General features: G+C 41.5%; 1 protein-coding gene across 3 annotated transcripts in view; it reads left to right on the plus strand.

The window, feature by feature from the left end:
• Positions 1-1,203: 1,203 nt before the first annotated feature.
• RAPGEF4 (Rap guanine nucleotide exchange factor 4) overlaps positions 1,204-13,391 on the plus strand; it is a 419,418-nt gene continuing 407,230 nt past the window's right edge. For all 3 annotated transcript variants that reach the window (XM_075317338.1, XM_075317339.1, XM_075317340.1), the window contains exon 1: positions 1,204-1,482. In XM_075317338.1, coding sequence (XP_075173453.1) covers positions 1,418-1,482 — 65 coding nt within the window. In that variant the 5' untranslated portion in view covers positions 1,204-1,417. The remainder of the gene's footprint in view (positions 1,483-13,391) is intronic.

Raw genomic sequence — 13,391 nt, forward strand, 5'->3', positions numbered from 1 at the left:
TGTTAACTTTGCACCAGATGTACCTTTTGGAATTATGGCCAAAAAGCTCAACTTTGGCCCCATCAGACCATAACACATTGTCTTACCTTCTTCTGACAGACGTGATGTAAGTTTTCACAAAACATACCTAGGCATGAATATTTTTCTTTGTAAGAAAAGTTTTCTGTCTTACCTATATACCCCACAGTCCAGACATATGAAGAATACGGGAGATTGTTGTCACATGCAATACACAACCAGTACGTGCCATAAATTTCTGCAGCTCCCTAAATGTTGCTGTAGAGCTGTGGCAGCCTCCTGGTCAAATTTCCTTCTTGTATTTTAGTTATTATTGAGAAATGTCCATTTCTAGGTAATTTCTTTGATATGACAATTTTAAGCCAATTCTTTATGACTGTCTTCACAGTGTTGCATGGTAGATCAAATGCCCTTCTCCTGACTGATAACTTTGAGATCCCTTTGCTGTGTTGTAAGCTGTTATGTACCATGGCTTTTGCTGTAAAATATCAGGAAAATCATAGTAGAACAAATGATGGCAGCTCTGCCCTGACTGCTACGTAATATGAGCGTGAATGTGATTGGCTAATTCAGAACACAATTTTCTCCAGTTATAAAAGGGTGTTTACACTTATGCAACCAAATTATTTTATTTCAATACTCCTCTGGTCCCTCAAAATGACTTCAATATGTTTTGTCAATGGATTTGTGCAGACGATAGGTGACATTAAATATGGAAAAACTGCTGAAATGAATTTTGGTAGACTTTTAAATCCACTGTATATTACATTATATGCAATATTTATAATACACAAAGGTGAAAACACAAATGGTTACATATATATATATATATATATATATACACACACACACACACACACACACACACACAGTATATGGGTGTAACAATCTGATCATTGGTGTTTTCCCTTCTGTGTATTATAAATATTGTGCCCATTTGTATCCCTTGTGTCTGTGTTGTGTATATATACAGTATGTGTTTACATTATGGTGGAATGTTTACATTATATTGTGTAATTGGCTTTAGATAGTAAATAGAAGACAAGTGCCAGACAGCCAGGGAAAAAGCAAAGCAATTTCAATCCTGACATTGGGAAAGATTGTACTGTGTGAGGTCCTGTAGCCTGAGCTTGCAGCACCTCAGCCCATCCCCCTCCCTGTGTGCAGCAGCAGAGTTGTGCAGGGTCTGCAGTGGTGACGGCCCCGCTGCTGTGCACACACATGGGCTTGTTATGTGAGATACAGGCACCGGCAGAGGCTCATTGCACCCCGCTGATTTCTTGGTTGGAAAAAAAGAACAACACAAAAACATCCCTCTCGTCTGTGCAGTGTCCTCAGAGCAGGACTTTGTAGCAGTGTAGACAGCATCACACGAGACTGAGCTGGCAGAGATCCCAACATGGTTGCTGCACACGCTTCCCATTCCTCCTCCTCTGCAGAGTGGATTGCCTGTCTAGATAAAAGGTACCTACATGTGTGGTGCTGCATGTGTGATGTGCTGCATGTGTGATGTGACTGATGTGCTGCATGTGTGTTGTGCTGCATGAATGATGTGACTGATGTGCTGCATGTGTGATGTGACTGATGTGCTGCATGTGTGTTGTGCTGCATGAATGATGTGACTGATGTGCTGCATGTGTGATGTGACTGATGTGCTGCATGTGTGATGTGCTGCATGTGTGATGTGACTGATGTGCTGCATGTGTGTTGTGCTGCATGAATGATGTGACTGATGTGCTGCATGTGTGATGTGACTGATGTGCTGCATGTGTGATGTGACTGATGTGCTGCATGAATGATGTGACTTTTGTGCTGCATGTGTGATGTGACAGATGTTTTGCATGTGTGATGTGACTGATGTGCTGCATGAGTGATGTGACTGATGTGCTGCATGAGTGATGTGACTGATGTGCTGCATGTGTGATGTGACAGATGTTTTGCATGTGTGATGTGACTGATGTGCTGCATGAGTGATGTGACTGATGTGCTGCATGAGTGATGTGACTGATGTGCTGCATGTGTGATGTGACTGATGTGCTGCATGTGTGATGTGACTGATGTGCTGCATGTGTGATGTGACTGATGTGCTGCATGTGTGATGTGCTGCATGTGTGATGTGACTGATGTGCTGCATGTGTGATGTGCTGCATGTGTGATGTGACTGATGTGCTGCAGTTATGATGTGGTACAGGTATGATATGACTGATGTACTGCAGGCATGGTGTGACTGAGGTGTTGTATGTATGATGTGCTGTATGTATGATATGACTGATGTGCTACAGGTATGATGTGGTACCAGTATGATGTGGCTGGTGAGCTGTTTGTATGATGTGACTGATGTGTATGAATGATATGCTGCATGTATGATTTAACTATGAATGATGTGCTGAATATCTGATGCTACTATATGTATGATGTGATGCATTTATGATGTGACTATATGTATGATGTCACTGTGGTGATTCATATATGGTGTGACTTTATGTATGATGTGACTGCCGGTGCTGCATGTATGATGTAACTGCTATTCAACATATGATTACATTAATGTGCTGATGTTACATATCAGATGTCACAACATACTGTATAGATGATGTGCTACAGTACTGCATGAATGTGATGACTACTGTATTGTATGTATGATGTCAATACTCTGCCCTGTGCATGATAACTCTACTTTGTGTATTATGTTACAACTGATGTATGATGATACTACTGTATTACATATATGGTATAACTATTCTATGTACAATAGAATGACCGGCTTGTGCTACATGTATGATGACAGGGATGAGGTGCTCTGTTGAGGCTGCTGTGCTGCATACAGATGTGATGGGGTATGGATGATGACTCATGCATGCTAATGATGAGCTGTTAGTTGTGCTGCATAGTAATGTATGATGTGATCATGGACAGCGGGAGGTGCTGATCCGTCTGCGGCTCTTCCTGTGGAGTTTGCCCTTGTCCATTGTTATTTCCTGGGAATCAAGGTCTCAGCATTATAGATGCCTGAAAGGAAAAAAATCAATAGACTCAATGTGCATTAGTGAAATGTGGTAACAAATGGGGTGAATTAGGAAGAAAGTGTGACTTGTCCTACTAAGCAGAAATGATGTGGCCTAGTAAGGGGCTGCATGCAACCTCCTGATCGCCCTGCTGATGCTGAACCTCTTGAGAAGTGTGTGTGTGTGTGTAATATATATATATATATATATATATATATATATATATATATATATATATATATATATATATATATATATATATATTATAACTCTGGCAAAAATTAAGAGACCACTTCCAAATTTTCGCTCTGATCTTTCTCTTTGTGACTAAAATGTAAATTGTTCTTTTATTCTAGAAACTACGCACAACGTCACAAAATTTTTTGCTTGGAAATTTGGAATTTATTTTCTGAAAATGAGAAATGGTCAAAATAACAAAAACAATGCATTGCTTTCAGATGTATGAATGAACCCACATACAAGTTTATCCTGGAAAAACAGTTGCTTCCTTCTGCTCAAGCAATGTTCCCCGACTCTGAGGACTTGTTTGTCCAGCAGCACAATGCGTCATGCCACACAGCTAGATCAATCAATGTGTGGATGAAGGACCACCACATCAAAACCCTGTCATGGTCAGCACAATCTCCAGACCTGAACCTCATTGAAAACCTCTGGAATGTAACCAAGAGAAAGATGGATAGTCACATGCCATCAAAGAAGAACTGCTTAAATTTTTGCGCCAGGAATGGCATAAGGTCACCCAAAAGCAGTTTGAAAGACTGGGAAAGACTGGAGGAAAGCAGCCAAGACGCATGAAAGCTGGGATTAAAAATCATGGTTATTCCACAACATATTGATTTCCGAACTGAGTTAATACATTAGTATTGTTGTTTCTAAATTATTATGAACTTGTTTTCTTTGCATTATTTGAGGTCTGAAAGCAATGCATTGTTTTATTTTGACCATTTCTCATTTTCAGAAAATAAATACAAAATGTATTCCTTGGAAATTCGGAGATGTTTTCAGTAGTTTATAGAATAAAAGAACAATTTACATTTTACTCAAAGATATACCTATAAAGAGAAAAATCTGAGAAACTGGAAATATACAAGTGGTCTCTTAATTTTTGCCAGAACTGTGTGTGTGTGTGTGTATATGTATATATATATATATATATATATGTGTGCGCGCATGATATATAAATAATATTTATATATATATAATATTTATATATGCGCGCACATTATATAATGTGTGCGCATATATAAATATATATATATAAATAATATTTATATATCATGCGCACACACACACTATATATATATATATATAATTATACACATAATTGATCTATTTCTTACATCTGAATGGTCAATTCATTTTCAGTCTAAAGTGCATGATACGTTATGTAATTTGGGGAGAGAGCGATTGAGCTATGACTTTATTAAAGAGTAAGTCCCCTAACTTAAAGAAAAAAAGAGAAAACTCCACAGTTAAATAAAGTCCGGAGTCATCCTCGCCGATAATTCTGTTGACAAAAATATTTCATCCATTACTTAGTTGCATGTGTTTTATAGAATACTGGTTGATACTCAGTATGGCACCATTTCTACTTCCAAAGAGCTGTCATTCAGCTTTCCTATAATCCAGAATGGCAAATCTTGCCGTATTTCTCCTTTTTCTGCTCTTCCCAAGCAGAACCCAGTTACCTGTTTTTAAGTCCCTTAATAATGACTAAATTTATAGAACAAATGGAAACACATTAAAATATTAAGCTCGCCCTTATCTTATTAAAATTAGGGTTTTGGTTTTTTTTTTACCCTGGCAAAAATATGAATGATCTTCATTTTTCAGCTTTGGATTCACACTGTGATTAGTTTCAAAGTTAAAGGGAACCAATCACCAGGATTTTCGTATATAATCTAAAGGCAGTGCTATACTGGCACTATCAGGCTGATTCTATACATACCTGTAGTGGTCAGCTCGGATGTTTAGGTTTTGAACTCCAAGAAAGTAAAGTTTATAAAATCGGCAGCTTCTTGAGTGACAGCAGCTGAGGATCAGATAATATCTGGGGGATATTCATAGTTATCCCCTCCCTTAGAATTAGCATAAGTATTATACAATCGATTTAACTTTTCACTTGAAGGACCTGTGTGAGGTCATACCCATGTGACCAGAAGGGGCGGGGCCTCAGCCAACAAAGCTGATACCAGGAAGCAACATTTTTCTGTTGGCCGAGGCTCCGCCCCTTCTGGTCACATGGTATGACCTCACACAGGTCTTGCAAGTGAAAAGTTAAATCGATTGTATAATACTTATGCTAATTCTAACAGATGGAGGGGATAACTATGAACACCCCCAGATATTATCTGATCCTCAGCTGCTGTCACTCAAGAAGCTGATGATTTTATAAACTTTCTTGGATTTCAAAACCACTACATCCAAGCTGACCACTACAGGTATGTAGAGAATCAGCGTGATAGTGCCAGTATAGCACTGGCTGCAGGTTATATACAAGAATCCTGGTGATTGGTTCCATCCATCCCCTTAATAACCTTGGTTGCTCTTCTCTGCACCCACTCTAGTTCATCTATGTCCTTATATACCGGAACCCAAATTGTACACAGTATTCTAAAGGCTGCTTTACACACAACGATATCGCTAGCGATCTCATTAGCGATGTGACACGCCAGATCGTAGATACGATTTGCCGAGATCGCACATAGGTCGTTTTGTGACCGCCGCTACAAAAATGACCTATGTGCGATCTCGGCAAATCGTATCTACGATCTGGCGTGTCACATCGGTAACGAGATCGCTAGCGATATCGTTGTGTGTAAAGCAGCCTTAAGTGTGGCCACTCTAGTGACTTGTCAAGAGGCAAAACTTTTTTCTCATCATGAGCATTTATGCCTCTTTCAGTGCATCCCATTATTTTATTTGCCATTGGGGCATTGGTCTGCCTGGCATTGGTCACTCAAGTTGATTTTGCTGTCCACCATATGCCATATGCCCTAGTCTTTTTCATTGACAGTTTTACCCAGTCTTTAGTACATATTTATACAATTAATTTCCCCTGCCCAAGTACATAACCTTACATTTATGTACATTAAATTCACCTGCATTTCTCAGCCCAAGCCTCGAGCTTATATAAATTCTTCTGTAATATTATATTATCCTCCTCTGTGTTGTTTATCTTGTAGAGTTTAGGATCTTCTGCTCATATTGAAAATCTACTCCGTGTGCCCTATACTAGGTCAATAATAAATATATTAAAAAGAAGAGGGCCAATACTGACCCCTTTGGCACCCCACTGATAACTGTGAGCTAATTTGAGTGTGTTCTATTCCTGTCACTGAGCCAGTTGTTAACCCAGTTACACATATTTTTGCCTAATGCCATTACTCTCATTTTATGCACCAATGCATTTTGTGGCACCATATTAAATGCCTTTGAAATGTCCAAAGACACAACATTCACAGCTCTAGCCTTGTCCAGCCTGGAACTTACCTCCTCCAAAGAAGCTGATCAGATTCGTTTGACAGGACTGAACCCTCATAAACCCATGTTAATGTTGGGTCATGAAGTTATTATTTTATAGATACTCCAGGGTATGACATCTTAGAAAATCCTCAAGGATTTTACACACAGTAGAGGTTAAATTTACCGGCCTATAATCTCCAGGCTCCGTTTTTGCCCCCTTCTTGAATGTTGACACCACATTTGCTATGTGCCACTTCTGTGGTACAGACCCTGCTATTATGGAATCTATGAATATTAGAAATAATTCCCTGCTTATTCATGCAGTACCATAGATTCTAATGGGTATTTGTTGCATCCGTGAAAAAATGAATGCATCATGGTCATCTGAATGAGGCTTTAGTGATTTTGAGCTGGGTTAAACAGGTGACATTTATTGGAGAATACCTACACTGTGTACAGAATTATTAGGCAAGTTGTATTTTAGCGGATTTTTTTTATTATTGATCAACAACTATGTTCTCAATCAACCCCAAAGACTCATAAATATCAAAGCTTAATATTTTTGGAAGTTGGAGTGTTTTGTTTTTTTTATTTGGCTATCTAAGGAGGATATCTGTTTGTCCAGGTAACTATTACTGTGCAGAATTATTAGGCAACTTAATAAAAAACAAATATATTCCCATCTCACTTGTTTATTTTCACCAGGTAAACCAATATAACTGCACAAAATTTAGAAATAAACATTTCTGACATGCAAAAACAAAACCCCAAAAAATGAGTGACCAATATAGCCACCTTTCTTTATGATGACGCTCAGCAGCCGACCATCCATAGATTCTGTCATTGCTTGATCTGTTTACGATCAACATTGCGTGCAGCTGCCACCACAACCTCCAGACACTGTTCTGAGAGGTGTACTGTTTTCCCTTCCTGTAGGACCTACATTTTATGAGGGACCACAGGTTCTCTATGGGGTTCAGATCAGGTGAACAAGGGGGCTGTCATTAGTTTTTCATCTTTTAGACCTTTACTGGCCGGCCACGCTGTGGAGTTATTGGATGCATATGATGGAGCATTGTCCTGCATGAAAATCATGTTTTTCTTGAACGATACCGACTTCTTCCTGTACCACTGCTTGAAGAAGTTGTCTTCCTGAAACTGGCAGTAGGTCTAGGAGTTGAGCTTCACTCCATCCTCAACCCGTAAAGGTCCCACAAGTTGATCTGTGAGGATACCAGCCCATACCAGTACCCCACCTCCACCTTGCTGGTGTCTGAGTCGGAGTGGAGCTCTCTGCCCTTTACTGATCCAGCCTCTGGCCCATCCATCTGGCCCATCAAGAGTCACTCTCACTTCATCAGTCCATAAAACCTTTGAAAAATCAGTCTTCAGATATTTCTTGGCCCAGTCTTGACATTTTATCTTATGTTTCTTGTTCAAAGGTGGTGGTTTTTCAGCCTTCCTTACCTTGGCCATGTCCCTGAGTATGGCATACCTTGTGCTTTTTGATACTCCAGTAACATTGCAGCTCTGAAATATGGCCAAACTGGTGGAAAATGGCATCTTGGCAGCTTCACGCTTGATTTTGCTCAATTCATGGGCAGTTATTTTGCACACCAGTCTAGGGAAGATGGGAGAATTTAAGCACCAAGAGAATACTGATTATCAGCAGCAGGGTAGAAGTCGAGCTCATGCTGGGCCCAAAAGGGGAAGAGATGAATCCAGCAGGAAAGCTACCTATACCAATGAATACTGACAGCAGGATCAATAGAAAGCAGCCAAATGCTGTGACCTTCTATTACCAGAAACCACATGACTGTCTGTCACCTGTGACACTGCATGTCCGACTAGTCTCCAGTACAGCTCGGTACCCGAAGGCTATTAAGGTATATTACTCTCTGAAACGCCATAGTGTTATCTGATTAAACTACAGTCATGGCCAAAAGTTTTGAGAATGCTACAAATATTAATTTTTACAAAGTCTACTGCTTAAGTTTTTCTAATGGTAATTTGCATATACTCCAGAATGTCATAAAGAGTGATCAGCTTAACAGCAATTACTTGCAAAGTCAATATTGGCTAAGAAAATGAACTTTAACCCCCAAAACACATTTCAACAGCATTGCATTCCTGCCTTAAAAGGAGCAGCTAACATTGTTTTAGTGATTGTTCCATTAACACAGGTGTGGGTGTTGATGAGGACAGGGCTGGCAATCAATCAGTCATGATTAAGTAAGAATGACACCACTGGACACTTTAAAAGGAGGCTGGTGCTTGGTATCATTGTTTCTCTTCAGTTAACCATGGTTATCTCTAAAGAAACACGTGCAGCCATCATTGCTCTGCTCAAAAATGGCCTAACAGGGAAGAGTATCGCAGCTACAAAGATTGCACCTCAGTCAACAATCTATCGCATCATCAAAAACTTCAAGGAGAGAGCTTCCATTGTTGCCAAAAAGCCTCCAGGGCGCCCAAGAAGGACCAGCAAACGCCAGAACCGTATCTTAAAACTGTTTCAGCTGATGGATCGGACTACCAGCAGTGCCGACCTAGCTCAGCAATAGCAGCAGGCTGGTGTGAGTGCTTCTGCATGCACTGTGAGGCGGAGACTGCTTGAGCAAGGCCTGGTTTCAAGGAGGGCAGCAAAGAAGCCACTTCTCTCCAGAAAAAACATCAGGGACCGACTGATATTCTGCAAAAGGTACAGGGAGTGGACTGCTGAGGACTGGGGTAAAGTCATTTTCTCAGATGAATCCCCTTTTCGCTTGTTTGGGACATCTGGAAAACAGCTTATTAGGAGAAGAAGAGGTGAGCGCTACCACCAGTCTTGTCTCATGCCAACTGTTAAGCATCCTGAAACCATTCATGTGTGGGGTTGCTTCTCAGCCAAGGGAATCGCACCACTCACAGTCTTGCCTAAAAACACAGCCATGAATAAAGAATGGTACCAGAATGTCCTCCAAGAGCAACTTCTCCCAACTGTCCAAGAGCAGTTTGGCGCCCAACAATGCCTTTTCCAGCATGATGGAGCACCTTGCCATAAAGCAAAGGTGATCACTAAATGGCTCATGGAACAAAACATAGAGATTTTGGGTCCATGGCCTGGAAACTCCCCAGATCTTAATCCCATTGAGAACTTGTGGGCAATCATCAAGAGACGGGTGGACAAACAAAAACCAACAAATTCTGGCAAAATGCAAGCATTGCTTATGCAAGAATGGACAGCTATCAGTCAGGATTTGGTCCAGAAGTTGATTGAGAGCATGCCAGGGAGAATTGCAGAGGTCCTGAAGAAGAAGGGGCAACACTGCAAATATTGACTTGCTGCATTAACTCATTCTAACTGTCAATAGAACATTTTGGTACTCATAATATGGTTGCAATTATATTTCTGTATGTGATGTAAACATCAGACAAACACAATTAAAAACCAGAGGGCAACAGATCATGTGAAAATATCATTTTGGTGTCATTCTCAAAACTTTTGGCCATGACTGTACAGTACAGTGGAACCTCGGTTTACGAGTAACTTGGTGTGTGAGTATTTTGGTAAACAAGCAAAGCTTGCTGTAAATGTCTAACTCAGTTTACGAGCAAAAACTCACCGCACACCCTTCCGGTTCTGTACTTTCACCGCGCTGTGACCCACTCTTGCACTCCGCACAAACGCACACAAGCACGCACACACACATAATATGCTCACGTTATCTTCCATTCCATCGCCGATCTCATCGTTTTTATAGTTTGCCAGTACAGGATGTGTATCGGTAACCATCGCTACGATGGAGGAACTTCCACTGTCAGCCGCTACTCAAAGGCAGCGTGCTGACCAATCAGAGGCAAGCGACTCATGCTTATGATGCCTGTTGCTGACTGGGGAAGCTCCGGCATCAGTTGCGATGGTTACTGGATACACATGCCTGAGGACTACAAGAACCAGGAGGCCGGCGATGGGACGGAGGGTAAGGTGAGCATAGAGTGTGTGTGTATGTGCGTGTTTGTGTGTGTGTGTGTGTGTGTGTGTGTGTGTGTGTGTGTGTGTGAAATGGCACAATAGGGGACCAGGATGGGTCATTGCACAGGTTGTGGAACAAATTGTCTGAGCTTCCATTATTTCCTATGGGAAATCTTACTTTGCTGAACGAGTAACTTGGTTTACAAGCACACCCCCAGAACGGATTGTTCTCATAAACCAAGGTTCCACTGTATATGGCTGAGGTCAAACATGATATATTCTACTGGTGGATCAGGTAGTATGTATCAGCTGTCAGGTTTCCTTAACTTTTTGCCTAATTCCCTGAAATCATTTTTAAGGACCTTCCCCCACCTTTAATTTTATAATTTGTCATGTAAAATAGTGTTTAAAAAAGGTGCAAATTAAAAGAAAATTTAAGTGCAAATGAAAAGCAGAAAAAGAGCCAAAAAAGGTAGAAATTCAATAATAATTGAGGCTTTATATCTGTGTGGGGGATGCTGATTGCTATCAAGATATACGGTATTACATATATTTTGTACTGTAAGATGACCTGCAGGCGGAGAGTTACTTTGTAATATGTAGACTTTTAAAAGTCTGTTTTGGAAAACCTGTTAAGGCTGGTTTCACACTACGTTTATTTAACATCCGTCCATAACGTTTTTTTAGCGGAAAAACGGATCCAGTGCAAATGCGTTTTCACTTCAATGCATTTGCAATGGACTCGCGTCCACCTGCGTTCGCATGCGTTTGCGTGCGTTAGACACAGGATCCGTACTTTTGCGTTATTTTAACATGTTTCAAAAACGCTACTTGTAGCGTTTTTTACCTTTGTCAAAATAACGCATCTCACAGGATCCTTCACATTGCGCCGCGAACTGCAATGCATTTCAATGAGCGCTGGATCCTGCCTAGCAGAATGCGTTGAGTTGCGTTGTAACAGGATCCTGCTTTTGTACTGAGCATGCCCAGAAAGTACTGAGCATGCTCAGAACCAGTCTCGCGTGATCTGTCTCTCTCTCCTCCTCCCTCCCTCACCCTCTCTCTCTCTATCTCTGTCTTTCCCCCTTCCTCTCCTCCCTCTCTCTCCCACCTGAGAGCTGCGGACACTCGTAACCAAGGTAAATATCGGATAACCACTTCTCTTAGTTACCCGATGTTTACGTTGGTTACGTGTGCAGGCAGCCCTGCTCCTAGCAGCTGCAGACACTCGTAACCAAGATAAATATCGGGTATCCAAGCCCAATGTTTACCTTGGTTACGAGCGTCTGCAGCTGTCAGAAGCCGGCTCCCAGTCTGGCACGTTTAGTTCCCCTCACTTCCAATCACATGACTCCAATGCCCGCCCCTAAACATCCAGTGACAGGATCCTGCAAAATAACAGATGCGTTAGCATGCGTTTTTTGCTGTAAAAGCATGATCCGCTTTTGCAGCAAAAAAACGTTCCTGACGCATGTTAAAAAGACGTAGTGTGAAAGCAGCCTTACATTTGGTGTTAGGCTGCTTTCACACCTCCAGTTTTTCCTGTGCGGCACAATCCGGCACTTTGCAGGAAAAACGCAACCCTTTTTTTTTGCTGCCAGTTGCGTTTTTCCTGCATAGACTTTAATTAGTGCCGCATGGGCTTGCGTTCCGTCCGTTTTTTGCCGCATGCGGCAGATTTAGCCGATGCGGTGGCCGGATGGAACGTTGCCTGGCACGTTTGTTGTGTGGCAAAAAAAAACGCATCGCGCCGCATCGCGCTGCATCCGGCCGATGCGGCGCATTTTTCAATGCATGCCTATGGACACCGGATGCGGCGTGATGCGGCAAAAACCGCATCCAGCCGCCGCATACGGTTTTTGCCACTGCGCATGCTCAGTAGCATGCCGCAAGCGGCAAAAACCGGATGGGCCGCATTTAAAAAACGTATGCAAAGGATGCGGCTTTTTCGCCGCATCCCTTGCATAGGTTTTAGAGCCGGACTGGCCGGCTCTGCACCTACCGGATGTGTGAAAGCAGCCTAAGCCATTGCCTCAGCCATGTACAGTACATATGTGGTGCCTTACATATCAAGCAACATTTTCCTGCTTTCTATATTTAGTATAGGGATTATGGTGCAATAATGCCAGCTGCTCAGTTATCCATGCAATGGGGGCACTGACTGAATGCACTAATATAACGCTATGGATTGTCCAAGTGTAAGCAGCCAGGAGTTGCTGAGCATTGATGTCACTGCTGTAAAATGTCTCGATTCATTGCTGATTTGTTCTTTCAAGGAACAGATGATTTAGCAACAGGGAAACACATAATAAGAGTGCATCTCAATAAATTAGAATATCATCAAAAAGTTAATTTATTTCAGTAATTCAATACAAAACGGGAAACACATATTATATAGTCATTACACACAGAGGGATCTAGTATAAGTGTTTATTTCTGTTAATGTTGATGATTATGGCTTACAGCCAATGAAAACCCAAAAGTCATTATCTCAGAAAATTAGAATAATTACCACAAAACATCTGCAAGGGCTTTCTAAGAGTTTAAAATGGTCCCTTAGTCTGGTTCAGTAGGCTACACAATCATGGGGAAGACTGCTGACTTGACATGTCCAAAAGGCAGTCATTGACACACTCCGCAAGGAGGGTAAGCCACAAAAGGCCATTGCTAAAGAAGCTGTCTGTTCACAGAGTGCTGTATCCAAGCATATTATTGGAAAGTTGAGTGGAAGGAGAAAGTGTGGTAGAAAAAGGTGCACAAGCAACCGGGATAACCGCAGCCTTGATAGGATTGTTAAGAAAAGGCAATTCAAGTATTTGGTGGAGATTCACAAGTAGTGGACGCTGCTGGAGTCACTGGTTCAAGAGCCACCACACACAGACGTATCCAGGACATGGGCTACAAGTGTCACATTCCTTGTGTCAAGC

This window comes from Anomaloglossus baeobatrachus, chromosome 7 (genome assembly GCF_048569485.1).
Source record: "Anomaloglossus baeobatrachus isolate aAnoBae1 chromosome 7, aAnoBae1.hap1, whole genome shotgun sequence".
Classification (NCBI taxonomy): Eukaryota; Metazoa; Chordata; class Amphibia; order Anura; family Aromobatidae; genus Anomaloglossus; species Anomaloglossus baeobatrachus.